At 49.7% G+C, this 26,902-nt stretch overlaps 2 protein-coding genes across 3 annotated transcripts in view; one reads left to right on the top strand and one right to left on the bottom strand.

Annotated features, from left to right (window-relative positions):
• Positions 1 to 1,125: 1,125 nt before the first annotated feature.
• ERO1A (endoplasmic reticulum oxidoreductase 1 alpha) lies at positions 1,126 to 20,191 on the bottom strand. Of its 2 annotated transcripts, none has more exons than XM_042046936.1 (16): positions 20,072 to 20,191; positions 12,859 to 12,978; positions 11,536 to 11,619; positions 10,017 to 10,055; positions 9,021 to 9,097; positions 8,856 to 8,929; positions 8,054 to 8,174; positions 7,619 to 7,656; positions 6,781 to 6,792; positions 5,652 to 5,678; positions 5,389 to 5,481; positions 3,861 to 4,107; positions 2,954 to 3,023; positions 2,726 to 2,812; positions 2,280 to 2,413; positions 1,126 to 1,522 (listed from the first exon to the last, which is right to left on the bottom strand). In XM_042046936.1, the coding sequence occupies exons 1-16, from the start codon at positions 20,153 to 20,155 to the stop codon at positions 1,462 to 1,464; spliced, it is 1,368 nt and encodes a 455-aa protein (XP_041902870.1). In that variant the 5' UTR covers positions 20,156 to 20,191; the 3' UTR covers positions 1,126 to 1,461. The 2 variants fall into 2 exon arrangements, with proteins under 2 accessions (XP_041902870.1, XP_041902871.1); XM_042046937.1 differs by lacking the exon at positions 20,072 to 20,191 and adding an exon at positions 17,434 to 17,463.
• A 1,513-nt stretch (positions 20,192 to 21,704) lies between these two features.
• Positions 21,705 to 26,902, top strand: part of PSMC6 (proteasome 26S subunit, ATPase 6) — a 10,862-nt gene continuing 5,664 nt past the window's right edge. The window contains exons 1-7 of the mRNA XM_042046938.1: positions 21,705 to 21,873; positions 22,631 to 22,710; positions 22,952 to 22,991; positions 23,354 to 23,406; positions 25,530 to 25,597; positions 25,998 to 26,112; positions 26,661 to 26,748. Of these exons, the coding sequence (XP_041902872.1) occupies positions 21,747 to 21,873; positions 22,631 to 22,710; positions 22,952 to 22,991; positions 23,354 to 23,406; positions 25,530 to 25,597; positions 25,998 to 26,112; positions 26,661 to 26,748 (571 nt within the window). The 5' untranslated portion in view covers positions 21,705 to 21,746. The remainder of the gene's footprint in view (positions 21,874 to 22,630; positions 22,711 to 22,951; positions 22,992 to 23,353; positions 23,407 to 25,529; positions 25,598 to 25,997; positions 26,113 to 26,660; positions 26,749 to 26,902) is intronic.

Genomic DNA, 26,902 nt, shown 5'->3' with positions numbered 1-26,902 from the left:
ATGGGCACGGCCCCGAGGCTGCCAGAGCTCCAGGAGCGTTTGGACAGCGCTGCCAGGGATGCCCAGGGTGGGGTTGTTGGGGGGTCTGTGCAGGGACAGGGGCTGGGCTGGATGATCCCTGTGGGACCCTCCAGCTCAGGATATTCCATGGTTCTGTGTCTCCATCTTGTGAGGTACAATGTGCTCAAAGCAGCTCCCAGGGCTGGTCAGAGACACTTCTGGCCACGGGCTGTGCTTTGTCCTTTCCCAGGACTGGATCCCCAAAGCCCCAGCTCCAGACCTGGAGCTTCCCTTGTTCCTTTTCCAGGTTTATCCACATCCACACGGCCTCAAGCCAAACAGCAGCAGCTCTGCTGGAGCTGCCTCTCCCTGCTCTTCCCACATTTTAGGGTGGAAAGCAGAGGGGTTTCCACACAGATCCAGGCTCGGGGGGCCTGTTTTCCAGCAGCACTGCCCACGTCCAAGCCTATCCTTTGTCCCTGGTGCAGTGCTGGATGTTGGATGGTGCAGGAACAGGGGATCTTGCCCCTTATGGCTGTGGGGGCTCCAGGGGCTGTGCCCACCCCAGGAGGGACCCCCTGCCCTTTCCCAGCAGCTCTGGCCCACTGCTTGTCCTTGGAGCAGCAGAATTCCCCTGCCTCCCTCCGTGCCATCTCTGAGGAGCAGCAGCCCCGTGCCTGGCACTTCCTTTCCCATTTTAGCCCGGCCTCCAGGGAGCAGATCCCAAAAGAGGCCAAACCCACTCGCAGAGGCTGGGAGGGGCAGAAAAGCCGGGAGCAGGCTGGGATTGGGGTCCTGGCAGCAGCTGCTGCCCCAGGGACAGTCGGGTGCAGCTGACGGTGGGTTCCGCTTTTCCTGAGTGAGGAATGGCAGCCTCCAGGTGCCACATGGAAAGAGCTGGGGCTCCTCCAGCATGATCCTTCTTGGTGCATCTTCCCAGCCTTCAGTGGGTGCAAGGAGCACCAGGAACCGCCTGCTCCCACAAGAACGTTTCCCAAAGAAGAGGAATTCACCTTGGGACAGCAGCAGCTCCTCCAATCCCTTGAAGTTGTTTTTTTATGCAGCAGGAAGTTGGTGCAGGCACACTGTGAGTGAGGGGCTGGTTGGAATCATGGAGCAGACAAGGAATTTCCCCCAAATTTATTCAATGGAACGGTTCTTGCCCTACCTCCAGCTTCCAAAGGCAAGGCCATGGGTCTGATCCATCCAAATAGCACAGCAATATTTCAAAGAGTTATTCCAAATGATCTTCCAATATATAAAATAAAATTTACATAGAGTCCCCACTTTTATACAAAAAAGAAAAATAGCTCTTTTTCTTTCCCTTGTACAAAATATCTCCTCAGCAGGTTACAGACAATCAGCTGGGAACAGGAGGCCCAGCAAGTGGTTTCCATGGTTTAAGTCGGAGTGTGATGGAATGATGGTGTTTGTCCACAAGTCTCTCTTTCTCCACTGAATTCACCTCATGTTTTGTAAGATATTCCTAAAGTTTTCCAGTTCTTTCACGCTGGTTGAAACCCTGTGTGCAAGGAGAGCAAAAGGGAAATATTACAGCAGCATCCACGTCGTGAATTATTCAAAATCTGGGAGAAAGGGGCTGTATCAAGCCAAGCTTCAAGCAGCTCTTGGGAAGAGAAGATTTGGAATTCCAGCTAAATTAGGTTGAGGTTACAACCAGGCTGTTCACTAATTCCCCTGCCTCTTTTTAAAGCAAACACTGGGAATCACAGTGGAACAGGACGTTAAAGAACTCATCCTTGGAAAACCCTGTTTGCCAGAAACTCTCGGTCTCTCAACATCACAAACAGCTCATGTGTAGCCAGAGTGTCCTGAAATCTCCTCCTCAAGGCCTCATTATTCTCCTTTTCTGCAAAAAACTCTTCATCCAGCTCTCCTCAAGGGGCTGGACTGTTAAATTCAATCATGAAAAACAGACCTAGGAAGGAACTTGTGGAAGGGAACAACCTGCAGGAGGGGCCTAAGGAGAGCAGCCCGTGCCTGGGACAAAGTGTTTCAAGGACAGTCACACAGTCCCTTAAAAATGATGAAATTCTTTGTATCTTAACACAAATACTTCCTTGATTTCCTTACAGGAATGTAGAGTATAAAGAATACTTCAAATCATTCCAGCTCTTGCACTCCATATCAACACCACCTGATACCAGACTATGACAAGAGTCCCCACCAAAACTGCTGAGAGCTGACTGAAATTAGAGCTGAAACTGGATGTAACACAGCAACTTGTGCAAAAGTAGAGAGCAAAGTCTCAAACTCACCTTCCAAAGGCATTAAATAAGGCCACAATTTCTTGTCTGGTCAGCTGGAATCCATAGGAAGGGCCGCTCTCGGGAATCTTTTCGATGAGGTTCTCTGAGAAGAGGATCTTCAGTGCTGTGCCCAAGCCCTGTGTCTGTGCAGGGATCAAACAGGATCACTGAACAGCACCTTCAAACCTCCCTCCACCTGGGCAACATCATCTTAACAGGGAAAGAGGATTTCACTTAACCCAGGCTCGGCACCCCCTCGCCTCTCTTGGGTCATCCCAGTTTCCACAGGCAGCTGCTTCCAGGCTGAGCAAGCTGGGATCAGCTGCTTCCTGCTGCCTGCACAGGTAGGGAATCCAGCAGCCCTGAGCTGCATCCAGGAGCTGATGGGTATCCAAGGACCACATCCACACCAATCCCAGCACCAGGTGCTCCCAGACACTGCTGACAAGCCTCACCTGCAACTTCCCCCACAGCCGGCACTTGAAGCAGCCAACACAGTCCATGATCTTGGAAATATTCTTGAAGTGCAGCCTAAATTCCTCCTGGGGGAAAAGAAATTCATGTTGGTCACGGTTATGCACTAATTAGGGCTCCTTCCAGGTATTAATCCAAATTAATCCTGGAATTCAGTGGGGCTGAGGTAGGGAAAAGCCTCCTGCAGTGGGGTCCTTGGCAGAAATTACCTTTAGTTTAGCAGCTTCCTTTTTATTCCCTGCAAAGAAGGAGTTTTCATCGAAATGCAGCGAGAAAGACCTGGAAGGGAATGAAGAGAGTTTGGTTTCTGCCCAGGTTGTATGGCTGCAGTCAGGGGTGGGGATAAACAGAGCTGGGAGCCACTGGACATCTCCAGACATGTTCTAATCTTACATCCAACCCCAAGGACTGGAATAAGATGATTTAAGGTCCCTTCCAACCCAAACCACTCCGGGATTCTATTATCTCCTTCAATTTGAGCTGGCATCTCACCTTGGAGACATTTTTAGCCCTTGCTCGATGGTTTTTAAGCCATTTCAGTGTTTTCTGACAGACAGAAGCACAGGAGGGTGACAAGATAAATCAAACACTGATCACTTTCGGAGACAGCCTTTTCTGTCTGGTTCCAGTATCTTCCATTCCTTTTAATCCAAACTCCATCCAACAGCCCAAACCTCTGTTACCAAGATATTTAGGATGTTTTTCTAGTTGCAAACACGAAGGCAGGCCTGGTATCCCACAGATGAGTCACACAGGTAGCCAATTTTAGGGCTGACACGTAGGCAGCTATTAAATTCAATTCTGCTAAACCCAAAAGGCAGCCAAGGCTATTAAAACTGTGGGACTAATTACCCAAATTCTGCAATTTCCATACAGATATTAATACGTTCCCAGCAAAACCACACTACTGCTACTATGTCATTGCAAGGGGGCTGCACTGGATGACCTTAAAAAGGTCTTTTCCAACCCAAACCATTCCATGTTTCTATGATTCTACTGCACAAATCACTCCAGGAAGGAACCCAGAACCTGCCTTTCTAGGAGCTTTACGTGACAGGTTAAGCACGCTCAGGGATGTTGCCAGAGCCCCTGTCCCCAGGTACTGAGTGCAATTACTTGGCCAGATGGAGGATTTCCAGCAGCAGGTGCTTCGTTTCTGCATCCTGGCTTTTATTCCCAGTGTACAGCTGGAAATCCGGGCGCTCAAAGAAGGGCAGCACTTTGGAGAGGGCCCTCAGCTCTATCAGGTACAGAAAATAGAGGTTCTTGAGTCTTCTGGGCCCTTCCCCTCTCGTGAGGACTTCATCAAACCTCTGCTGGAACTCTGTGACGTTGGGGCCCCATTTCTTCTCCGACCATGTATCTGAGACAGAAAAAAACCCCAAAGACATGAGGTGGAGGGTTTTAGCTCTGGTTCATCTCCTCCCTCCAGGGAAATGGTGAAATGTGATTCCAGCCAGGGAGATCCCAGCTTTTCCAAGTCACTGACCCAAAACCACAGAATCATTAAGGTTGGAAAAGACCTCCAAGATCATTGAGTCCAACCTTTGACTGAGTCCAACCTTTGAGTGCCACATCCAGTCTGGAGGCTCCTTGAACCTCCAGGGATGGTGATTCCACCACTTCCCTGGGAAGCCTCTTCCAGTGAAGAAATTTTGCCTCAAAATTGTTCAAGGGAGGCATGATTTTAACTCAGTTCAACCCCCAGCAAACACAAAACTCCAGACTTTTCTCAGGTGGTTCCTTAGTCTTCATAAGGAACAGGGACACCTTAAGAGAATTCCTGGTGATATGGAAAAGCAAGAGCAGAGGAGACTGGCCTCTATTTTCCATTTTCAAGCCCACAAAGGATATTTCTGTTGCTCATCCTACCATGTATTTAAGATTATTATATAAAATACATAGTGGAAGATGTAAAAGTCAGACCAAGGTGATGCTGCAGCCCCAGCTCATCTCTTGCCTCTGTTGTTTCCCACATTATCCCATCTCCAAACTCCAACATGGCCTAACTCACCTCGAGGTGAGGCCCACGTGAGCTGTGGCGACTTAAATACAATTATTTGGTTAAATCTAATTGACTTGCCCAAATTCCCACAGCTATCACCTTGATTTTCAAGTCCAGGGTTGAAATTGGGATTTCTGAGACAGCTACTTATGGATCAAAGCATGGGAAAGAAATGGAAGTGGAAATGGAAGGGGAAATGGAAGGGGAAATGGAAGGGGAAATGGAAGGGGAAATGGAAGGGGAAATGGAAGGGGAAATGGAAGGGGATCAATGGTCTTGGGAAAGCCCAGCCAAGCATTTCCCAGTCCAGGTGAGGTTATTGCTGAAGTGACCATCATAAAACCAGGCTGGGAAGGGACAGCCTCGATCCACAGTTAGAAACCCACTCCAAAATAACCCTGGAGGAAGAAGAGAGGGAATATGTGCTGGAAGTCCAGGTACAGAGCATGGCCCAGCCCCTGCCAGACCTGGAGGCAAGTGGCAACTGCATCCCTAATCCTGTTACACCAGCTGGGTGCTGGGAAGAGCACAAATAAGCCTGAATCCTGCTGGAACAGGCTCCAACCAGCATTTAGCAGAGCCATGGAAGTGTCAGCTTTGGGGTGAGGCAGGGAAGCTGGAGCAGGAAGCAGGATTTACCTTGCAGGAGGTACCTGGCACTCAGGTGGATGTTGATGCTGGCGTGGAGACCAGAGATGAGCCTGTAGAAAGCTCTTTTCTCCACACAGACCCCTGCAAAGAAAAGGGCAATTTAAGACACTGAAAGCACCCACTGGATTTTCAATTCTCCTGGCAGTGAGGCAGGAATCTAATCCCACTGAGTGTGGCCACTAATCCCACCCACTCCCTGGCCATTTTGTGTCCATCCCAGGAAGAGCAACCACATTCAGACCAAGGATTACCTTTGAGCCACTTGTAAAACATCTGCCCTGGAAAGAAAGGAAAACACATCACTGAGGGTACAGCCCAAGCCTGATGCCCTGAATTCACCTCCCAGGCCGGCCCCAGAGGACCCTCTGCCCACTCCAGTTTGCAGAAACTGGGAAAGGAGCATTAAAAGAGCATGAAGAGAGTTCTCCTGCCCACCCTTGTGACTGATGCTTCTCTAACACAGCATGGCAGCAGCTCAAAACAGCACGTGGGCTTTCCCCAAGGGGCTGGGGGGAGGGGGCAGAACAGCACAGTGTTGGGAAAAACAAGGGTCAGGGATTGCTTTCCTCTTCTGGGCAGAGTGGGGAGAGGGATATTTTTATAAAACAAACAAACAAACCAACCAAAAAACCACAGAGTGCAGCCAAGCATGTAGAATCCCACAAGTCAGGGTTTCACTATCCCTGCTCTGTGCTTGGAAGCGATCTGGAGATCAGGATTTGGGGATGGTTTGGACACAAAAAGATGCTGTGGGGAATGGAGAACTCCAGGAAACAGCCCTTCCCAGGGCCTCAGGGAGTTGGGCACCCAGCTCCTACAGCTTCAGAGGCTGTTGGGATTATGAGTCTGTTCAAAGCTTTCTCAGCAAGATGCACTGAAAATAACCCAGGACAATTCCTGCTCCCAAAGGCTTCCCACAGTTCAGTGACTGCCTTTGAACAGGACTTGTGCTCTTAAAAAAATGCTGGTGGACTTTTTAAGCCCTTCACAGGAGGATGGGATGGGATAGGGAACTCACAGCGTCTGTTTTGCTCAAGTGACCAGGGACAGAACCCAGAGAACGGCTGGAGCTGTGTCAGGGAAGGTTTAGGTTGGATTTCAGGGAAAGGTTCTTCCCCCAGAGGCTGCTGGGCACTGCCCAGGCTCCCCAGGGATGCCCAGGGTGGGATTGTTGGGGTGTCTGGGCAGGGCCAGGAGCTGGATTCCATGATCCTTGTGATCCCACTCAGGATATTCTATGATTCCATGACTCTAATTTCTGGTTTGCCTAATTAATAATTTTGCCAAGCAGGTGCATTATCTAATGGCACAGCTTGTGACAGCAGGACAAAGACAGCCCATTTGTTTCTGTTATCGGTAAAAACAAACAGTGCCACTCACCTCCGTCATCTCCTGGTGGAAAAAAGCACAAATGGTGGAGGGAGAGAGAGAAAAACAGGATAAAAAATTTACACAGAACCAAAATTAAACTTCAAAGTACAAGCACTGCTCTGTTCATCTGCTCTGACAACCTCCAGGGAGGTCTGGAAACGTTCTGAACACAGAAAACTCCGAGTGCAGCAGTGAGGACACCGGATGAGCAACGGTGCTGAGTAGCCTGACCAATGCAGGAGGGATCAGTATTTGCAAAGGAAGTAAAACCTGATATTTCCAGGGCCACTGTCCACCCCCTTCAGCAGGAGAAGAGAAGAGCCACTCCTTTGCACCAGGGTCAAAGGAGGGGGGTAAAAACCTCCATAATTTAGGGGAAAATGAGGAGATCATGGCAGAGGGTACTGCTGGAGGTTGATGATGTTCTCATGTTTCCAAACCCCTTCCCTACTTTCATTTACACTGCCTGGCCTTGGCTCCAGGGCAGAGCTTCTCCTCCTGGGTGGTTTCCATGGAGGATCCCAGCCAGGTTCTCATTTCAGTCTGTCACAGATGGTTTGGCAGTGCCAAGTACAGACACCAGGGACCCAGTGAGAGCTCAGGGGTCAGCCCTGCTCACAGTCCCTCCCAAATTCACATTTTTTCCAGGACTGGAAGATCAGACATTCTTTTTCCACAGTGGATGCTAGAAAAACCCACTTCCAGGTGCCATGAAATTCTACACTTGGTCAAGAGCTGCAGGATATTTCTCATCCAGCAGAAGAAGGAGCCCAGAGAACATTTACTGTTCCTGGAGCTGGGATCAGTTCACTACTAACCCACTTAGTGAGATAAATAAATGACTCACCTCTGCCAGATGCCAAAGGTCTTTTTACATTCTGAGGCCTAGGAGGGGAAAAAAATATCATTTAAATGAGATATGTAAATAAGTTACTGTCTCCTTGTGTGCACCAACAGAGCAGAGCAGAAGTAGTTACTTCTGCAGTCAAACAGCCTGAGGGGATCTAAAAACCCCTTCTGTGCTTTAGCTTGACTCAGGAAGGGAAAAGATAGAGCAAAATGGGAGTTTCTGTGGGGTTTTGCTGATGTTTTCTTCTTTTTTTAGAAAAACAGGCAGGAAAACTCAAATATCTTCCTTTGGGACAGCCACATGATTTGTCCCTGGTGGATCCCACCCTGGTGCAGGCACTGGAGCAAAGCCAGGAGGATGAGGATTCATTTCTGCCCCTCTGCAGAAATCAGCACCCTCAGGCTCCTGGAACTTGTCCCCCAAAGCACCTACTTGAAGCAGTTTTCTTCATAAATACTGTTCCAAATTTTCCAGGCATCCGGCCCCTTGTAGCCAGTGTAACGTTCTGGATTCAGGAGTAAATCCACGTACTCAGCATCAGGAGAATGGATGTCTGTGAAGCAGAGTGCTGGGTCAGTGACAAGGATTTTCTGAGGGAAAATGACATTTCCCAAGGCTGATCCAGCCACCTCTTCCCCACCTAGCTAAACACAGCAAGGTCCTGAGCAGCAAGGAAGCTTTATCAGAAATATGTGGGTATTATTTTCAAAACACGGAGGTCAGGAGAGTGGAAAAGAGCAGAAATGCTATTTATGATCCAGGTTTGCTGAAATATTACACCTTGGCCTGGAAATTGGGGCTGTTCAGTCTGGAGAAGAGGAGGTTGTGTAGAGACCTCACAGCAACATTCCAGGATCCAAAGAGGCAACAGGGAGGCCAGAGAGGAGCTCTACCTCCGGAACTGTAGGGACAGGAAAAGGGGGGATGGCTTCCCACTGACAGAGGAGAAATTTAGGTTGGATATTGGGAAGGAATTGTTCCCAATGAGGGTGGGGAGGCACAGGGTGCCCAGAGCAGCTGGGGCTGCCCCTGGATCCCTGGCAGTGTCCAAGACCAGGCTGGACATTGGGGCTTGGAGCAACCTGGGACAGTGGAAGGTGTCCCTGCCCATGGCAGGGGTTGCACTGGATGAACTTTAAGGTCCCTTCCAACCCAAACCATTCCATGATTTTAAGTTCTGCAGAAGTGCTTAAATGCTTTTCCAAGCCTTGCCAGCTCTCCCAGGTGCCCGCACCATCAGCCTCACAGAAGCTGTCCGAGGAGTCGTCGTGCTGTGTCCACTGCAGCACTGCCTGCCGGGTTTCTGTGCTGCAAAAACCGTGGGGAAAGAGTCTCAGAGAGAGCACTGATCCCAGCTTCCCTTCAAGACAAGGAAGGATTGTGGAAAAAGAAGTCAAACCTCAAAGAGTCATCAACAGCTCCAAGTCTCTTGGCCTCTTCACATTCTTCAGCGAGGTTATTGGCTTCTTCTGAGTACTGGGTTGGAAAGCAAAGGGGTGGGGAGGGATGAGGATTAAAAAAGGAATTTTTTTTTTTTGCCGCTTCAATTCTGCCTTTAATGCACTATCCAGGTTAAGCCCCAGAAACCCTTTCATGATTCACCCCACCCTGTGTTTCCACAGGATGTCTGCAGATATCCAAAAGCTTATGCAATGCTGACGAGTCTTGCAGGGACTCGGGGCAGCCTCTGGCACTACCGCAGGGGCTTTTTGTGCCTGGTGACACCTGCTCTTGGAGAGATGTCAGGAATACCTGGCTCCAGGAAAGCCACCTCAGAGGCTCTGTGGCATCCCAAGCACTTGAAGAGGGTAAAAATTTAGGCACAAAGAGAATCCTGACAAATATTGACCCTTGGTCAAATCCTGAGGGCAGTTTTGGGCCTCTCATGGCATGAAAGACACTGAGGGGCTGGAGTGTGTCCAGGGCAGGGAACGGAGCTGGGAAGGGGCTGGAGCCCCAGGAGCGGCTGAGGGAGCTGGGAAAGGGGCTCAGCCTGGAGCAAAGGAGGCTCAGGGGGGACCTTGTGGCTCTGCACAAGTCCCTGACAGGAGGGGGCAGCCGGGGGGGTCGGGCTCTGCTGCCAGGGAACAGGGACAGGACAAGGGGAAATGGCCACAAGTTGCACCAGGGGAGGAGGTTTAGGTTAAATATTAGGGAAAATTTCTTCATGGAAAAGGTTGTCAGGCATTGAACAGGCTGCCCAGGGCAGTGGTGGAATCCCCATCCCTGGAAGTGATCAAAAAGCATGTGGTTGTGGCACTTGAGGACATGAGCAGTGATGAACATGGGGGTGCTGGGGTGCGAGTTGGACTCGATGATCTTAGAGATCTTTTCCAGCCTCACCAGTTCTATGGCAGTAAAAAAACCTCATCCTTTTGTGCTCAGACACACCCACCTTGTAACTTCCAGATCTGATTCCATCAGGGACTTCATCCTGAAAGACAAAACAAAGCACGTCCCACATGTGGGGCTGACAAGACCTTTCAGCCCCATCTTTGGGAAAGATTTGGGATGTTACCACAGCTGCTGGAGGTGAGAAGATGATCAAAGCATTGGGCCCAGCTTACAACACATGCAACTCCTCACTCCTCCCCAGAGCAAGGAAAAGCAATATTCCTAGTGGTTTATGTTGATTTTTCAGCAAGATTCCTCTTCTCCAAAGGTCTGCAGCCTTCCAGGCTGCTACATCAGGCTCTGCTTTGCTTATCCAAGCAGGAAGTTGGGAAAGCCAATACAGACCCCAGAGGAGCTGGAGCTGCCTCTGGTCAGTCCAGGTCTGGCATCACCTTCCTGGCAGGAGCCCAGGTGCCTCCTCAGATGTTGCATCTATCAGCCCCTGATACATGACATCCCAAACTTCCCCCTGACCATTCCATCATGGAATACCAGCCCTGCCAGCCCCACACAACCAGACCCTAAATTCCCCCCAACTTCCATTTTCTCCAGGAGCAGGAGGACAATAAAACCACTTCTACACTGCAGGAGCAAGTATTACAATGGCAAGGAGCACAGAAGAGAAAAATTAAGCAATAGAAGTTGTTTTTATTGATTTCAGGATGAAATGGACCCAAATCAAAATAATTAAGAACAGGAGGGACAGTCAGTTGTTAAAATAAGAACAACTTTCAGCTAAAACTTAGGTTATTGTAACAAAACTCCATCACATTAATCATAATCAGTACCAAAAATAGAGTTTTTAAGGGGAAAAAAAAAGCATTTAAACAACATTTAGTGATCTTTTGAGGTGAAAAAAACCCCATCATTCCATTTTAGAACCCAAGAGTGAGAGAGTAAGACAGCCTGTGGTGGCTGTCAACACCAAAACATGGAATGTCCCCAAAGGAACCACCAGCCACCAAGTTGTGACTGCCTCACCTTCTCACCCCTTTCTTTTTGGGCAGACACCTGCAGTCAGGATGTTTTCTTACAGCTGAGGGAACAAAGCCCTTTTGTCCAGGATACAGGGACAAGAGTGCCCTGGGAAATAGGATGCTGAAAGAGCCATTTCTCCTAAAAGAAGAGGGCTGGAAAGCTCTTAGTCAAATTCATCAGCCAAAACTAAAACACAGTGCAGCCCGTGGGGCAACAGGGTAAAATTCTGTCAATTAACACAAAAACAATAATAGAATTGCCCTAAAAATTCTTACTAATGGAGAAAATAAAAGAGGGACCAGGAGAAGTTTTTGGCTGTTTGCAGAGGGTCAGCTTTAAAATCCCAGCCTCTCTTGAAACTTTCAGAATTTAGGATTTTGGCCTTCAACAGCCAGTGTTGCTGCACCCATGAAAGCTCCATCAGAGCCAGAATTTTGCTATAATTAAAATAACAAGATTCAGTCACTTGTCTGATGTTTGCTTTTGGTCTGCAAAAGTTAAATACAAACAAAGAGATGGAAAAGAATGGATTTGGTACTTACAGAGGGGCAGGGCTGTACAGCACAGTCTCTCATTCCACAGTGACTGCTGTCATCCCAAAAAGGACAAGGTTTCTGTAGGTTTACCTGCAAATAACACATCACCCTATGAAGTAACACATCCCCTCCATGCAGCCAAGCCAATCTTCCACTCCCCAGTTCAACAGAAATCCGTGTTCTGCACTTGCTTGTTCCCACACCAACAACTCCTTGGTGACCCAGATTGATACCATCACTCATATCCTTGTTATCAGCACAGGTTATGCTTTTAATGCTTGCTTGGATCTTTCTTCTGGTGCTTTCCCACACACACTTTTTCACAATTCCAAAATGTTCTGGAGGGCCAGAGCTCCCTCTGCTCTGGAGCCAGGCTGGGAGAGCTGGGGGTGTCCACCTGGAGAAGAGAAGGCTCCAGGGAGAGCTCCGAGCCCCTTGCAGGGCCTGAAGGGGCTCCAGGAGAGCTGGAGAGGGACTGGGGACAAGGGATGGAGGGACAGGACACAGGGAATGGCTTCCCACTGCCAGAGGGCAGGGTTGGATGGGATATTGGGAAGGAATTGTTCCCTGGGAGGGTGGGCAGGCCCTGGCACAGGGTGCCCAGAGAAGCTGTGGCTGCCCCTGGATCCCTGGAAGTGTCCCAGGCCAGGATGGATGGGGCTTGGAGCAGCCTGGGACAGTGGGAGGTGTCCCTGCCAGGGTTCTATGCTTCTTTCAGAGCAATCTCAGTATTTCTGTTACAAATCCCCACCCTGGAAGGGGAAAGGACGTTTCTTTAACAAATCCCAGTCTTTCTCTTCTGTGAGTTGGTATCAAGTATCATTCTTCCAAAATAATTAACATCTAACAGGATTTGGTGGGTTTGGAAGGGAGGGGGATAATGGGGATCTGACTGAATGGGAGCAGAATGCAGCTCATGGAATCTAATCCATGCAATGTCTGGCAGCAACAGCCATCAATGAACCTGAGTGTGGGGTAACTAATCCAGGTTTTCCCTGGCAGTGGGGAGTCACCGGGAATCCTCTCATTATGGATCACTGGTCATCAACATCTTTAAAGCACAGCTCACCAAAGGAAGTCCTTTCATTAATGTGTTGCTTAAGAGGGAAAAATGGATAAGAAAATATCTTTAAAATCCTCCTAAAGGTACACTGCATCTTGTTAAGATTCTTCTCGTAACAGAAGGATCCAGCTTGCTGACTGCAGCCTTAAAAGGTCAGGGTTAAAATGCAGGTGTCTGATTTTTAAAAGATCAGCAATAAGTTCAAGGGAGATTAAAAAAAAAAGAGCAGCACACAAATAACTACAATTCTTGTATGAGAAAATTACCTTGTAGTATCTAAAATAGTCACTTTCCAGGAGTTCATTCAGTCTAGGAAAAAGTTTGTAGTTGTTGAAGGCATCAATGGTTTCTACATCACAGGTGCAGTCATCTAAATAACCAGTAACCTGGGGGAGAAAAAAAATAATAAAATCAAAATCAAAAACATCCAAAACAATAAATCAAATATAAACAACCCGGCCAGAACTTTTTAACACTGCAGACAATAAAATAATTCCTCATTTTCTTTCCTTTTACCAGCAAGTCAAGTTTAAGCAGAATGGATATGGCTGCTGTGACAGCTGTGAGCCACGGGCTGCCAGTTCAGGTTCCCTTCTGGATGAGCCTCAGGAGGCCATTCCTGCAGGATAACACGGAGCTGAGGGCTGGAGTTTGCATAAGGGACCAGTTAGGCAACAATGACACCAATGACAGCCCTCCAAGAAAGTCCTTCTTGTTAATCAGATGTGCTGCAGCCACTGATTTGATTTAATCAGAACCACAGCAAATGGAGCAGCTCTCCTGTGAGGAAAGGCTGGGAGAGTTGGGATTGTTCAGCCTGGAAAAGACAAGGCTTCAGGGTGGCCTGATTGTGACCTTCCAGTACCTGAAGGGAGCTGACAGGAAAGATGGAGAGAGAGGATTTACAAGGGATGGAGTGCCAGGACACAGGGAATGGCTTCCCAGTGCTAGAGGGCAGGGAGAGATGGGATACTGGGAAGAAATTCTTCCCTGTGAGGGTGGGGAGGCCCTGGCACAGGGTGCCCAGAGAAGCTGTGGCTGCTCCTGGATCCCTGGAAGTGCCCAAGGCCAGGCTGGATGGGGCTTGGAGCAACCTGGGATAGTGGAAGGTGGCCCATGGCAGGGATGGAATGGGATGAGCATTAAGGTCCCTTTCAACCCAGAGCATTCCACGATTCTGTGATTAACTGCAACAGTCCCTCTCCTCCCCTCAGAGAGCCGTTTGGCAAGAAAACATCTGCTCTGAATCTGACAGATCCTTCTTGCATCATCCGGAACAACTCAACAGGCTTTGTGCAAGCCCTGAAGAAAAAAAAACCAAACAAAGAAGTAGTGCAAATTCAGCTGTGGTTTCCTGACACATCCATTACTGGCTGACGACAAAGTTGCTCAACACAGAAGTAGTTTTGCTTCCCCCACGCCCCCAGTGAGTCCTTGGGGAAATCACAGAATCCTGGAATCATTTAGGTTGGAAAAGATCACCAAGTTCAGCCATTCCCCCAGCACTGACCAGGTGACCTCAGGTGCCACATCCACAGAGCTTTTAAATCTCTCCAGGAATGATGAATCCACCACTACCCTGGGCAGCTGTGCCAGGGCTGGACAACCCTTTCCATGAAGGAATTTTCCCAATATCCAACCTAAACCTCTCCTGATGCAACTTGAGGCCATTTCCCCTTGTCCTGTCCCTTGTTCCTTGGGAGCAGAGCCCGACTTCCCCCTGACTGCACCCAAGGTCCCCCCTGAGCCTCCTCATAATTCATCAAGAGCTACACACCAACTTAAATAAGACCATTATATTTACCACCATGGAAATGGAGCTGAGAGGAGGATGGCAGAAATGGAGCACAGAGTCACATGAAATGGGGAGGTGGGGGAAAAAATAGCCAGAATTCCCTACCCCACTGGAACAACTCTGTTTTGTTGAAGCAGCATCATTTGGAGGCTCACGCATATTTTAAGTGTTTACACTGCAGCTCAGTGTGTCACCCTCACACATTTACTGAATTCTGTCCTGCATTTTGCATGGTAATGAAGATAAACAGTGATTTAAGCTTTCCACTAACCTGAATCACTCCTGTAAAAATAAACAGTAGCAATTTGCTAATCCAGTTACCCAATTTAAAGCTGTTTCAAAATTATATATATATTAAAAAAACACATCAAAACAACAAACCACAGCAAACCACCAACCAACCACATTTTTATTTCCTGGAATCGTGGCATCCTTCAAGGCAGGAAGCTTAAAGGTTGGGTCTAAAAGTGGCCTACAAAAAGATTTGGGGATAATCTTCAGCTGCTCTCTGTATCCACACTTGACAAAGATGTCTCTCAAAAGGAATGACACCCCTGTAAGTGGGAACATTGGAGCTCCCACCAACCCCCCACTGGAAGCACCATTTGGGCCAGGCCTGTTTTTGTTATGTCTGGTGACCAATTCAAGCCAGAACCAACCTCATCCTGATTATAATCCAGAGTGAAGTACTGCAGATGATCCCAAAATCCTTAGGACTGGATGGGGGTCATGCTTTGGAGCTCTCCAAATACCAGTTTATCGGTGGGATCAGCCTCAAGTCACCCTGAACACAGCTGTGGGGGCAATGGGCAAAGTGCTGAGAAAACTCCAGCTCTGCTCAATCCTTCTTCCTCCAAGGATTTCAGTCAGACTGGGCAGAAATGGGTAATTTCCCCAGCCTGTGTGTGTCCAACCTACCCAAGTTCACAGCCAAAGGAGCACAGCAGAGAAGCAGCACCAAGACCATCCAGAGCCGAGGCTCCTCAGAGCCCTGGTGAAAGCCCCAGTGATGCCACCACCAAACAGCTTTAAGCTGAGCCACTTTAAGACTCGGGGAAGTGGCAGTGTCAGATCACTTGGCAGGACTTGGTCTTCATTTCAGAGGTTCCCTCTTGCTCCATGACCACCCCAGAACCCGTTTTTCAGTGCTGGATGCAACCAGACTCACTTGGTTTGGGACTTCAACTCCTGCTGCCAGAGCAGTTGAGCTTCAACACGTGTCAAACGTGCCCTCCAGTGGGTGGTGCCTCAAAACACTTCCTCCCACCCCACAAACAAAACATTTACCTACATCTTCAGCCTGTGACAATGAGAACAGTTGTTTGAGATAAACCGTGGATGGATCCAGTCCCAAACACGTGCCAGGTGCTTGCCGGCACCGTGAATCACCGAGCAGAGCGCCGGTAATGGGTTTTGCTCCACCCGCCTGGGTGTGAGAACCTGTCGGCAGGGCTGGGCTTTCCCACTGGGAAGAGATGCAACGGAGCCGCCGGGACAGACGCGGCAGGAGCGGCTCCGGGTGCTGAGTAAGCTCCAAGGACGACGTGCTCGCAATCCCGGACTCCAAAGGACCCACCTGGTGGGCGTAACACGGCTGGGAACACCAACACGGGGACTCTGTAATCCCTGCGTTTGGCTCTGCTTCAACCTCCTTCACCTCCATCCCAGCCTCCTGTCAGGCTGCTCTTCCCATCTCCTTCTGCTCCCTTGAACGTTGCAGAAACATTCCCTAAGCAGTGGATTTCAGGCTTTCTTCTTGCTATGTCCCACACCACAGCCAGGCAGGAAAGGAGGAAAACTTTTTCCTTCATCTCCCGGAAAGGGCACAGGGAAGGGAATGCCACAGAGGCTGAGGAGTTTGGTTTAGCCTGTACCAATTTCCCTGGCACTGTCTGTTCTTCTGGACAAGCCACAGCAATCCCAGGCTGATGGGGAGCAGATGCTTCCCCTGCTCCCTCAGCAGAAGTTTCCTGGCAGTCACCCTGCACAAAGGAGTTGGATTTGATGATCCTTGTGTGTCCCTTCCAACTCAGTATATTCTATGATTCTATGAAATTATTTCTCTTTCATCCTTGCCGGTGCACTTGGAGCAAGTTGCTGGCAGCCAGCTGAGGATAGTCATTCCTGCACCTGTCCTGGAAGCAGTACCTGCCATTCCAGGTGCTTGATCCCCATCTTTTGCCCAGAAAACAAGGACTAGGTTTTCCAGAATTCACACAAAAACAAATCTCACACGGGAGTCTCAGGATGGGGTCAAACCACAGGGGCTGAAGGGCTGTCACAGCATCCCAGAATCGTTTGGGCTGGAAAGGATCTTAAAGACCATTGAGTTCCACCCCCTGCCATGGCCATGGACACCTTCCACTCACCCAGGTTGCTCCAAGCCCCGTCCAGCCTGGCCTGGAACACTTGCAGGGATCCAGGGGCAGCCACAGCTGCTCTGGGCACTCTGTGCCAGGGCCTACCCACCCTCACAGGGAAGAATTCCCAGTTCCCAATATCCCATCTAACCCTGCTCTCTGGCCATGGGAAGCCATTCCCCTTGTCCTGGCACTCCATCCCTCGTAAATTCTCTCTTTCCATTTTTCCTGTCAGCTCCCTTCAGGTACTGGAAGGTCACAATTAGGCCACCCTGAAGCCTTGTCTTCTCCAGGCTGAACAATCCCAACTCTCCCAGCCTTTCCTCATAGCAGAGCTGCTCCATCCCTCTGATCACCTTGGTGGCCTCCTCTGGACTTGCTCCAACAGCTCCATGTCCCTTCTGCTCTGGAAGGACCACAGAGAAGGACACAGTATTCCAGGTGGGATCTCACCAGAGATCTCCCAGATCTCTCAGCAGAGCAGAGAGGCAGAGTGTACCTCCAAATACCTGCTACTCTCCACCTGGAAACTCCTCCTGAAGCTACCCCAGAGAAATTGGGAACTGTACTAGGAATGAATTCCTGCCCTGGAGGCTGCCGAGTGAACACCAATTCAACAGGAACGCAAGGACAGCTTGAAAGCCTGTCCAGGTACCAAGGAGGAAACTCTCCATGCCCAGACTCACCCCTAATGACAGCATCCTGCCCACAGAAACATTCCCAAAGGGAACCAGCCCTCTGCCAGACCGGAAACCTCGTCAAAATCCCCGTCTGCCAAACACCTGCAGCACAACCTTAATGCAGCTGCCTCAGCCTGTAAACAGCAAATGAACAATAATTACCAGGAATATACAGAAGATATCCATGGCTGACTAAAGCTGTGATGCAAACAGGAATATCTCGAGGGGGGGGTGAGCTGCCTGTAAAGTTTGAGGGAATTTTGATATTGGAATGTTAATCAGAGCTTGGAAAGCAGAAAACAGTATCTGAAACTCAAGTATTCTTAGGAACAGATGGATGTTTCTAATAAAAATTTCATGACTGGTTGGTCTCTAAGGAAGGGAGATAAAATAACAGTGACAAATAGCAGGTGAGGCATTGCCCTGGGTGCAGACAGACAGGAGTGCAACACCCATTCCAGAATCGTGGCCTGCTGAAGTCAGCACTTGGAATATTGCTGGAGCAGCACTCCCAAAAGTGGCCCTTGTCAACGGTCCCAGCACAGGCTGGCAGACAAGTCAGAGCTCTTCCAGTCACCCACACTGGGGCTTCTTCAGCTGAGAAGCTCATGAGACAGCATGAGATGGTTCACAGGAGGAAACCAAAAGCTGTACCAGGCCTTCAAGGATCTAAACAAAGGAGGGCAAACCAGATCCTTTAAGGCTTGCCCTATATTTTCTTTGGTGGCAAATAAAAACCACCAGACCAGCTCTGCACAAGAGGATCAGCAGATTATTTTTAACCAAAAGATGAGGCAGCCCTCGGGTGTGATTTAAAAGGTTTGGTGGTTAGAAAGACTGAGAAATGCTGCCCTACATGACACCCTTTCCTAAAGGTAATAAAAAATCTTGACCTAAACGTTTGTAGGGAAAACCAAGCTGCTCCACAGAGTGAAAAGGGTGTTGCAACAACCCAACAGTGCACAAAGCACCACACCAGTTCCTCCAGCCCAAGGAAAAGAGCCTGCCAGCCACTGCCATGCCAGAATGCCAGTTCAGTTAGTGGTTACGGCTCCTTATCCCATTCCACACTCCTGACTCAACAGAGACAAACTTCTCTGCTTACAGGAAGCTGCAAGGAAAAACCCTGCAGAGATCCAGAATCCTAATGCATGTTTTTCAACTCTTTATCAGCAGAGCTTTTATTTACCATTTCCACAGGAAACTGAAAGTGTCAAGAGCCACCCCAGAAGGAAAAGCCAAAGCCAAGAGTGTAATTCCATTTGTCTTCTTTCTCCACTCTCAATTGCTGACCCACATTTAAACACTAGAAATTTAATACAGCAAGAGTAGCCTTTATAAAAGCTTCCTTTTCTTCCAAAGGCAACAAAATAAAGCACTAAACACATTGTGACATCTTCCCTCCTTGATCTTGCAAATGTGCTTATCACTGAGATGATTCAAGTTGGAAGGGAGCTTAAGGACCATCTGATTCTACCCCCCTCCATGGGCAGGGACACCTTCCACTATCCCAGGTTGCTCCAAGCCCTGTCCAAGCTGGCCTTGGACACTTCCAGGGATGGGGCAGCCACTCTGCTTGTGCAAAGTGATGTCAGAAGGAACTGCAGAGTGATCTCTCCCTGAATGCAGCTACTTGGTTGACTGTACCCCGTTCTCTGATTACTGTACCTCAACAGAAGCTGCACCAAGTTCACTGGGCCAGGTGAAGACACATCTGGCACACAACAAGGGGAATAAACCCTGGAAGAGCTCTAAGGAGCAGAGCAGCCCAGCTCACACCTGGGCATGGCAGGGTGGCAGGAGCCTGCTGCAGCCACACTCTCCCCTGGACAGTGGAGCTGGGAGAACAGCAAGGCAGGAGAGGGGATGGATGAAGCAGCTCCCAGGCATTATAGTAATGACATCCCTGAAACATCCCAGGAGAGGCACCTGGGTGGTTGGGGAATAAATGCTCAACAAGTCAGAGCACTCCCCTTTTCTGATGGGAGCAGGGAGAGAATACAGTTAAGATGGCGTGGAAGAGAATCACAGAATCCTGGAATGGTTTGGGTTAGAAGGGACTTTAAAGCTCATTTAGTTCCACACCTGCCATGGACAGGGACACCTTCCAGTAGCCCAGGCTGCTCCAAGCCCCATCCAACCTGGCCTTGGACACTTCCAGGGATCCAGGGACAGCCACAGCTTCTCTGGGCAACCTGTGCCAGGTCCTACCCACCCTCACAGGGAAGAATTCCTTCCCCAATATCCCACCATGCCCTCTGGCACTGGGAAGCCATTCCCTGTGTCCTGTCGCTCCATACCCTTGTCCCCAGTCCCTCTCCAGCTCTCTGGGAGCCCCTTTAGGCCCTGCAAGGGACTGTAAGTTCTCCCCGGAGCCTCGTCTCCTCCAGGCTCAACATCCCCAGCTCTCTCAGCCTTTCCACACAGGAAAGCTCCTGTAGCCCCTCGGAGCATCTCCCTACCCTCCTCCGGACTCCCCTCAGCACCTCCACGTCCTTCCTGTGCTGGCCATCCCAGACCCGGATGCTGAACTCCACCAGGCGCACCAATCCCCCTCTCCTCCTGACACCTCCCACCCCCCTTCCCGCCGGCACCGAGCCCAGCTGCCCATCCCGCCGCCTCCCCGTCCCCGGGCAGTGCCCACCTGGCAGAAGCAGCGTCGCTCGGCACCGCGGGGCAGCGCGGCCGGCAGCGCCAGCAGCGCCAGCAGGAGGATCCCGGCCGCCATCTCTGCGCTCGGGCCCGGAGCAGCGCGGGCTGCAGGGGCCGCCCCGCTCGCACCGCCCCGCTCGGGGCGCGGCCGCCGCCGGCTACGCGCGGCCCCGCACGGACCGGGGCACCGCGGGCACCGCCCCGGGGACAGCGCGGCGCTTGTCGGCAGCGCTCAGTCACCCAGCGGCTCCTGAGGGACACGGGGGACAGCGCGGCGCTTGCCGGCAGCGCTCAGTCAGCCAGCGGCCCCTGAGGAACGCGGGGCTCTCGCTGCTGCCGGCCGCGGGGCGCTCCCCTGGCTCCAAACGGGAGGGCTCCGGGTGCAGCCGCCAGCCTGCGCTCAGCCCCAAGGGTCTGACAGATCAAGATGAGGCGGAAAGAAACGGGTTCGGCTCAGTCAAAAGAGTAAAAGGCATGCGAGGTCCCAAGAATGCTGGGGAGTGTTTTGTCTCCACGAGGAAGTTACACTGGCACCACCTACAAAGGGAGAGGGGAGCGGGTACCAGTGTAAAATAGTGGTGTGCATATTGAAGAAGAAGAGAACATCCCACCAAGGACCCAGTGGATGAAATGCAATGCTAATATTCCAGACCAAAGCAAATTTTTAATGAGTAGTCACACAGATAAACTTACCTCTGACAGCAAACCATGTATTTTGGTCCATTTGTTGCCTTCACAATGACTGGAGAGAGAAAATTAGAGGAAAAACCCAAATTTACTCAATTCACCCTCTGAGTGGCGTTTCTGAACTACCCAGTGTGTTTTTCTGCCAATAATCTGATCACCAATATTTTAATTCTTTGCTCCTTCAAATCATTAACCAGATTTAAATTACAAAAGCTTATTATTTTGTGGCTGCCCCCTCCTTGAAGTTTTCAAGGCCAGGCTGGATGGGGCTTGGAGCAACCTGAGATAATGGAAGGTGTCCCTGCCCATGGCAGGGGCTTGGATGGTCTTTAAGGTCCCTTCCGACCCAAATCATTAAGGGATTCTAGGACACCAAACCTGGGTTTCACCCAGAGTACATCCACTCTGAGGCACAGCATGAGGAAAAGGTGTCTGATCCCTCCCCGGCAGTGACAGCAGCCAAAAGGCTTCCCATGCCAGCAGCCTTCCCTGGCACATATTTTGGGATGATTTCGCGGGGTAAAGCAAGATTTGGGGGAGCAGCTCATCTCTGTTGTAGGTCCCTTGCAGAGCCACGGGAAGGGAGTGAAATCCCAACATTTTTCTTGGCTTCCCACTGCCAGAGGGCAGGGTAAGATGGGATATTGGGAAGGAATTGTTCCCTGGGAGGGTGGGCAGGCCCTGGCACAGGGTGCCCAGAGCAGCTGTGGCTGCCCCTGGATCCCTCGCAGTGTCCAAGGCCAGGCTGGACATTGGGGCTTGGAGCAGCCTGGGACAGCGGGAGGTGTGGTGGAAGGGGGTGGAACGAGGTATCTTTAAGCTCCCCTCCAAGGCACAGCCCGCGCCTATCGCAGCTGATGGTCCCGCCGCGCGCGGCCCCTCACGACAGCAGTCGCGTGTCGCGACAGGCCGCTGTCCTCCGCGGCGGCAGGGGGCGCTGCGCGGCGCTGAGGGCCGGGCGGGAGCGCCCCCCCGCCGCCATGGCCCTTCCCGGCATTCCCTATGAGCGCCGGCTGCTCGTCATGGCGGATCCCAGAGACAAGGCGCTGCAGGACTACCGCAAGAAGCTGCTGGAGCACAAGGAGATCGACGGCCGCCTCAAGGAGTGTGAGCGCGGGCACGGCGGGCGGTGAGGGGATCGGGGGTGGGCGCTGCTGAGCGCCCCGCGGAGCCCCGGGAGAGAGCGCGGCGGCCGCGGCTCGGCCCGCGCTTCGTCATGGGCCTGGTCGGGCCCCGGGGAGCGGGGGGTGGACGGCGGTGGGTGCTTCCAGCGGAAGGGCTGGGTCCCGGTCCCTTTGGAAGGGCTCCGGAGCGTCACAGAATCATTTAGGCTTGAGAAGATCATCGAGAACAATCTGGGACTGTCACCGCCTTGTCAATAGACCAGAGCACTGAGTGTCACGTCCAGCCATTGCTTGGACACCTCCAGGGATGGGGAGTCCACCACTGCCATCAGCAGCCCTTCCCCAGTGACTGACCACCCTTTCCATGAAGAAATTTTCCCTAATGTCCGGTCTAAATCTCCCCGGTACATCTTGAGGCCGTTTCCCCTTGTCCTGTCCCTTTTTCCTGCGAGCAGAGCCCGAACCTCTGGCTGCACCCAGGGAGTTGTGCAGAGCCAGAAGGTTCCCCCGAGCCTCCTTTTCTCCAGGCTGAGCCCCCTCATCTCTCTCAGCTGCTCCTGCTGCTCCAGCCCCTTCCCCAGCTCCATTCCCTTCTCCACACTCGCACGAGGGTCACTTGCTGGGTTTGCTGGTGTCCCACAGTCTTGCTTTTCCTGTGCTTTGGTGCTGGAAAAGGGTCAGGCCCCGTGTTCTTGTGGGGTTGAAGGTTACCAAAATCCTGTGTTTCTGTCCTTTTCTAGTAAGGGAACAGCTGAAAGAGCTCACCAAGCAGTATGAGAAGTCAGAAAATGATCTCAAGGCCTTGCAGAGCGTTGGGCAGGTATGTGAGAGAAACGAGGTGTTGGCATCCTGTGCTGCTTGTTGACAGTGAATCTGCCTGGAAGTAACCTTTAAATCCATTTTTGGCATCAAGAAAGAGAAAGTGGGGACAGTCCAGGTAAAACAAACAGGGACCTTGACATCAGGAACTGAGTGTTTGGGTTAGGGAGGTTTTCTCTGTGTGTCTGAGCTCTGCAATGTTAATTTCTCTCTAGGCTAATGCTGGATTTGCTCTTTTGCAGATTGTTGGCGAGGTTCTTAAACAGCTGACAGAGGAGAAATGTAAGTATGCTGAACTGTTATTTTCTCTGAGATTGTGAAAATCATGGAATCATGGGATGGTTTGGGTTGGAAGAGACCTTAAAGCCCATCTCATTCCAACCCCTGCCATGGGCAGGGACACCTTCTACTCTCCCAGGCTGCTCCAAGCCTTGTCCAGCTTGGCATGGAACACTTCCAGGGATGGGGCAGTCATAAAATAATAAGCTTTTGAGGTTTAAATCTTGTTAAAGTTATGGAAAAGTAAAGAATTAAAATACTGGTGATCAGATTATTGGCAGAAAAGCATTCTGGATAGGTCAGAAACACCACTCAGAGGGTGAATTGAGTAAATTTGGGTTTTTCCTCTAATTTTCTCTCTCCAGTCATTGTGAAGGCAACAAATGGACCAAGATACGTGGTTGGCTGTCGCCGTCAGGTGAATTGATCTGTGTGAATATTTATTAAAATTGTTTTTAGTCTGGAGTATTAGCATTGCATTTCATCCACTGGGTCCTTGATGGGGTAAGGTGTTTCCTGCTCCCCTCTCCCTTTGTGGGTGGTGGTAGTGTAACTTCCTCCTGGAGACAAAACAGTCCACAGCATTCTTGGGACCTTGCATGTGTTTTATTCTTTTGATTGAGTCAAAACTCTGTCCTTCTGCCTGATTTTGGACTCTCTGAAAATTGATTATTATGAAAATTGATAATTGTATAATGTCACTGTTGCTGTGCTGTGACTGTTGCTGTCACAGTGCTGAACTTTAGATTTAATATTATTTCAGTATATTTCATAATCATGGATCAGTTTGGGTTAGAAGGGAGCTTAAAGCCCATCCCATTCCACCTCTGCCATGGGCAGGGACACCTTCCCCTAGCCCAGGCTGCTCCAAGCCCTGTCCAACCTGGCCTTGGACACTTCCAGGGATCCAGGGGCAACCACAGCTGCTCTGGGCACCCTGTGCCAGGGCCTCCCCACCCTCACAGGGCAGAATTCCCAGTTCCCAATATCCCATCTAACCCTACTCTCTGTCTGTTTGAAGCCATTATTTTTATCCATATCTGTATTTTTTTTTTCTCTTTCTGGAGAGAAACAGATGTTCATTACAGAATTCTGAGACATAAGTAAACTTAATTCCACTGTGGGGCATGTGAGGTAATCTTGATATTCTGTGTTGAAACAGAGGTGAATGCTAAGGAATAGGTTGTCCTTGGATGAACCTGGCATTGCAACACTTTGGAGTTTATTCTTCACTAAAAACACTCTTTTATCTTAAAAGATCCTTGATTTGCTACCAGAGGCTCAAAAAAAAAAAAAATACCCCGATTGTTTTCAAAATGTCAAAATATCAAAGACAAACAATTTCTCCCGGACTAGAAGGACGAGTTTTTGATCAAAGCCCTCGTGGCTGAGCTGCTGCTGCTCAGGAGGGAGGAGAGCAAGGCTGTTTAACTGGGAGCAAAATTACTTCCCTTTCTCAAGTGCATTAGCTAAGAAGGTCAAGTGGTTTCTCTTTGTTTTCTTCTCACTGCAGTATAGCTTAAATCTGTTGGGCAGAGTTGAACCTGAGAGAATTCCAAGCTGTTACAAAGTTCTTTGGATAAGGGAGCTGGAAAGAGGCCTTAGTAGTGACCCAGTAAGGGAAGAGGGACTGCTTGATCCTAAACCCTGCCAGAGGGTCAAGAACCCATGTGGCAAGGGACCTTATAAATCCCCCAGCAGGGGCAATGGGAAGCTTCCAGGAATCCTGGAAAAGGGTTGTTGGAATCCTTGTGCAGATGCCATGTCCCAGAATTCCAGAATGGTTTGTGTTGGAAGGGACCTTAAAAGCACGTCCAGTCCCACCCCCTGCCATGGGCAGGGACACCTCCCACTGTCCCAGGCTGCTCCAAGCCCTGTCCAAACTATCCTGGGACACTTCCAGGGATCCAGGGGCAGCCCCAGCTTCTCTGGGCACCCTGTGCCAGGGCCCCACCACCCTCCCAGCCAGGAATTCCTTCCAAATATCCCATCCAGCATGGGCTGTGTCCTTGTCCTTAAAGCTCAGGAGAAATTAGTTTTTGAAAGACAAGGTGAGAAACTCTTTTAATTCCAGCAGGGTTTAGCAGGGTGTACTAGAATGTGTTTAAAAATCCCATTAAAATGGAATAAGCAGACAAAAACTGCTGAGGCAGGAGAGGAGGCATCCGAGGTGAAAGAGAATAATCAAACAGCTGACTTCAAAGGTGGGAAGTAATGACACAGTAAAATGTGCAACTTTTTGTGAGGATTGTTCAGTTACTCTGAAACAGCTGTTTCTGTGTGGAGCAGAGGGGAGGATTAGATCCTGCTGATCCAGTCAGATGGACAGCAGTAAAATTAAAAATTAATGATGGACTAGAAAATAATCTTTATTTTAAAAGTGGTGGAGGTGAGTTAATGACTGCTTGGTGTGTCACACAGTAGCCTTGTTTTTACTTGTGTGGGATGCAGCAAGGAGTGCAAACTCCAGTGAACCTCTTGGCTAAAATGAGGGATTGTGTTGGAGTGGGGTTCTAACAGAATTCCTTTTTTTGGGGCTAGCTTGACAAGAGTAAGCTGAAGCCAGGGACAAGAGTTGCTCTGGACATGACCACTCTGACTATTATGAGGTAGGATTCTGCTCTTCTCATCATAAAAAGGGGGCAAAACATTACACAAAGCTTGAAATAATCAGTTCTGTAATATTTTGTAAACATTTTCTGCGAAGCAATGCTTAAATAAGGACAGTTATTTTGAGGGAAGAGTAGTGTGTCTATTTTATATGATTTTAAAAGTAATTGGATGTCCTTTAGAAAAATAACTATGGTATTTTCAGCCATTTTTTAAGCTGTGATTTAAAACTTCAAGAAGTTTGCTAGGTTTGGGTTTTTTCCTGGTTTTTTTCAGCACATAAGGTGGGAAGAGAAGAAATAATTTTCATATTGCTGTAGAACTGATGGAAATAACTTTATAAATTTACCAATGTGTCTGCACAGTGAAAAACATCTCCTCTTAACTCTTGTTTTCCAGATACTTGCCCAGGGAAGTGGATCCACTGGTTTATAACATGTCTCATGAAGACCCAGGAGATGTTTCCTATTCCGAGATCGGAGGGTTGTCGGAACAAATCCGGGAGTTACGGGAGGTACCCAGTGCCTCAAACCCCCCACCAGACACTGATAAATGCTCTGAGTGAAGCTTTTCAGGGCAAAACCACCTTTTTGATGTTTGTCCTACACTACCATCAGGCTGTTCAAGGATCCTCTCAGATTAGTGCTTTCCATGCTTCATTTAAAGTGCTTGGATTGGGACTAAAATGAAGATAATCCTATAGTGAAGAGGATTTAAAGGATCTGAGACCCTTTAGCTGTGGGAATGCCATGAAGTCAAGTGGGAGGGCCAGCAAAACAGACTGGAATATTGCTCAAAAACCACCAGGATTGTTTTGGGGAGTGGAATTAAGATAGTAGGGATGTGATTTGAGCAGAGAGCATTGAGAGGAACCGGCCATTGCAGAGCCAGGGCGGGGTGTGGATTGATCCATAGGATCTCTGACATTTTCTTACTTAACTGTTCCTCACACAAAAATGCTGCCAATAAATAAAAATGCAGATACATGAAAAACAGGCTGGCAGGTGCACCATTAACTGTTTTAAACCACAGAGTCTCAGTTTGTTCTCTGTTCCTTCACAGGTCATTGAACTGCCACTTACAAACCCAGAATTATTCCAGCGTGTGGGAATCATCCCTCCAAAAGGCTGCCTGCTCTACGGCCCCCCTGGTGAGTCTCAGCAAAGGGGAACCAGTGGTTGGTTGTGGCTTTCAGACTGTGGCAAGAGCTTGCTTTATTTCTCCTTTTCTCCCTTTCCGTTCTGTTTTTTCCTTTTCCTTCCCTCTCTCTTCCCTCTCTCTTCCCTCTCTCTTCCCTCTCTCTT

The sequence above is a fragment of the Corvus kubaryi genome, unplaced genomic scaffold, assembly GCF_017639235.1.
Source record: "Corvus kubaryi isolate FWS band 111438036 unplaced genomic scaffold, C.kubaryi_AGA036_p1.0 66, whole genome shotgun sequence".
NCBI classification, from domain to species: domain Eukaryota; kingdom Metazoa; phylum Chordata; class Aves; order Passeriformes; family Corvidae; genus Corvus; species Corvus kubaryi.
Note: the sequence above shows the minus strand (reverse complement) of the source record. Positions and strands in the feature narration are given on the sequence as shown.